The sequence below is a fragment of the Poromitra crassiceps genome, assembly GCF_964638095.1.
Source record: "Poromitra crassiceps genome assembly, chromosome: 5".
Lineage (NCBI taxonomy): Eukaryota > Metazoa > Chordata > Actinopteri > Beryciformes > Melamphaidae > Poromitra > Poromitra crassiceps.
The window spans coordinates 20,228,067-20,231,050 of NC_139642.1; the positions used below are offsets into that span (position 1 = coordinate 20,228,067).

Sequence of the window (2,984 nt, forward strand, 5' to 3'; positions counted from 1 at the left end):
GAGAGGACACATTGCATTTACACTTGTGTTCAATGTGGTCACAATGCATCCCTGACCAGACCCGCTTGCCCAATCAGATCGCAATCCGTCTTCATTGTGTCTTGGGGGGGGGTTTACACCTGTACTTTCAAGTGGTCAAGGACTATCCGATTGCAATCTGATCACAGAAAACGCATGTTAGTGCCAGGCATAAACGGCATCAAAGTCACTTAACACTACATGAGGGGTGGCGTTAGTGAGACAACAGAGAGACCAGGGCCCGAAATTAGAGCCCGCCACCCGCCAATGGCGGGCAGATTTTAGGTTTGGCGAGTTAGGTTTGGCGTCTGTCCGCCACGTGGCGGGTCCCAAAATAGTCGTCATGTAATATTAAAACTGTGTGTAGCCGGCTAACATGAGTGCTTCCTGAGGCTGTTTCATTCTGGCTCTGCCGTATAGGCTACCAAACATGACTCTGGAATGAAATGCAGTCGTCAATTTAGCGGAGGTAAATTGACAGCCTAATGTCGGGCGAATCAATCAATCAATGAATCAATCGCTCACGCTTGTTGCCGACACTCGTATGATACAGTATATATGAGGAGATAATAGTTATCATGTGTGTTTTGGTGCGCAGCTGGCTAACACGAGTGCTTTGTGAGACTGTTTCATTCCGGCTCTCCCGTATAGGCTACCAAACATGACTCTGGAATGGAATGCAGTCGTCAATTTAGCGGAGGTAAAAATCGTCTTTTAACCTCTGCTAAATTGACAGCCTACATCGGGCGAATCAATGAATGAATCAATCGCTCGCGCTTGTTGCCGAGCTCGTATGATGAGGAGATTAATCAAAATGCTTACCACCAATAAAGCCGAAGGGGAGCCGAGAACGAGTGCAGGAGAGCTAACGCAGGTGCCAGGTGTGGAGTGGGAGAGAAAGGTGTGTAGCCCAAGTTGTGCGCTGTGCACTGAGACTGTCGCAGTTATTACTTTTAGCCGCGTTGTTGTTTTTTACAACAATTTAACCTCAAGATTGACTTGACATGTATTGATAAGATTGACTTGACATGTATTGATAAGATTGACTTGACATGTATTGATTAATCAATCATCAATATATTAAAATAATTTGCTTCAAATTTTACTCTGGCCTCTTATTTAAGTGTGTATTCTTCAACGGAATACCTTAACTACTTGAAATGTCCAGATTTTTTTTTTATATACAGTATATGGATATTATGTGACACAAAAAAAAAAAAAAAAAATTGGGCCGGTAAGAAATATGCTTGGCGGGTAGATTTTTTCCATCTACCCGCCACTGGCCGGTGTGTAAAAAAGTTAATTTCGGGCCCTGAGAGAGACACACACAGTGGACAAACATAACACAGACACACAAGGATGGATGGGGGCAGAGGCTCTAAGAGAAGGCAAGAGAAGAGGTGGGTTTTGAGGTGGGATTAAAAGACTGTGAGGGACTCGGAGTCTCTCATGTCTTGGGGGACGGAGTTCCAGAGCCTGGGAGCTGCCCTGGAGAAGGCTCTGTCCCCGAAAATTGCTGGTTCTCACCCTGATGGTGTTCCTGGAGGAGTTCTTGTCGTCCACGTTGACGGTGAGGGAGAAGAACACGGCAGTGCTGTACACACCCTGGGTCACCCCCAGCAGCTCGTTGAAGTCTGCCCTCGAGTCAGACACCAGGTCCCAGCCCCCGCAGTGTCCGATCACCTCGGTCATGGGGTCGGAGCCCAGCTTGTCGATCTCCTGGATGTCCACGCAGGATCGGTAGAACTCCTTCACCTTGCGTTCGGCCGAGTCGGGCCCGCGCCTCCGTACGGGCTCCAGCAGGAGGCGCCGCAGCTTCTCCTCGTTGTGCTCCCCGATGGCGGTGATGATACCGTAGCTGAGCTTGTCCTCCGGGATGCCGTGGCGTCTCAGCCAGCCCCCGCAGGCGAAGGAGTAGAAGTCCTGGCAGGGCCGGATGGTCGGGTCGATGTTGGCCTGGACGAAGCGCGCCGCCCGCAGCAGAGAGCGCTTGCGCTGGCAGTCCTGCCAGAAACAATTTGACAGGGACCAAAAGTTAGTTCTCAGTATTGTCGCAGTGTTGTTGTTCTGACAATGTTCAAAAAGTACTGATACTGTCCAATCATTGAAATCATTTCACCAAGTTTTATATTGAAAAATCAGACCCAAAAAGTACTGATACACTCACTGAAATCATTTCACCAAGTTTTATATTGAAAATGTAGGCTCTGCCTGCGTGTGGCAGACTGTTGCTAACTTTGGTTGATGATGGACAGTATTTACCGTATCTTTCAAAGCGCTCAACACAGTTTTAATGAAAACTACAATTTGAAAGGGTAATAATACTAAGCATGAGGAATGTAGTCAGGGTTTCTCATGAAACCGGTAAAGGGTTGATCCCTACCTGCTGGCAGTGTGGGTCCTGCTGGGCCTCCAGGGAGAGGTACTTGAGAGTCAGCATGCTGCCCAGGATGACGCACATCCCGGCGGCGAACACCAGCGCCGACAGCAGGCAGATCTCCCTCCGGCTCCATAGGGGGCGCCCTCCTCCGTTGGTGCCGAGGCCGCTCAGGTCTCGGCTTTTCCCGCCCGGCCCGCTCCCGCTGCGGCCGCGGCCCACGTGGCGGTCCAGGCTGCCGCCCAGGTGGAGGGTCATGCCGTTGCTGAGCACGTCGGTGTTGTAGCGCCCGCCGTACTTGACTTCCTGGAAGTCGTCGTAGTGGGCGGTTAGGGAGTAGGTCTTCTCCATGGCAACAGGCTGTAGTTGCTGTTACTACAGTAGGTGAGAGGTCACTAGCAGAGGTCTGTAGGGAGGAAGGAGTGTGAGAGGAGTGATTTGTGTATTCACAGTACAGCCGTGGTCTGCTTGTGCTGAGACAAAGGGAGGGAGCCCTCTAGAGGGCACAAGGGGGAGTGAAGTTCAAATGATGTGGTGCATCATGTGTTACCTCTTGGGTCCTGCCTCCTCTCTCTCATCCTCTTTCTCT

General features: G+C 50.4%; 1 protein-coding gene across 1 annotated transcript in view; it reads right to left on the minus strand.

The window, feature by feature from the left end:
• ecel1 (endothelin converting enzyme-like 1) overlaps positions 1-2,746 on the minus strand; it is a gene marked incomplete at both ends in the record, with an annotated part of 59,774 nt that extends 57,028 nt beyond the window's left edge. The window contains 2 exons of the mRNA XM_083637218.1: positions 1,546-2,022; positions 2,402-2,746. Of these exons, the coding sequence (XP_083493344.1) occupies positions 1,546-2,022; positions 2,402-2,746 (822 nt within the window). The remainder of the gene's footprint in view (positions 1-1,545; positions 2,023-2,401) is intronic.
• Between the last annotated feature and the right edge of the window lie 238 nt (positions 2,747-2,984).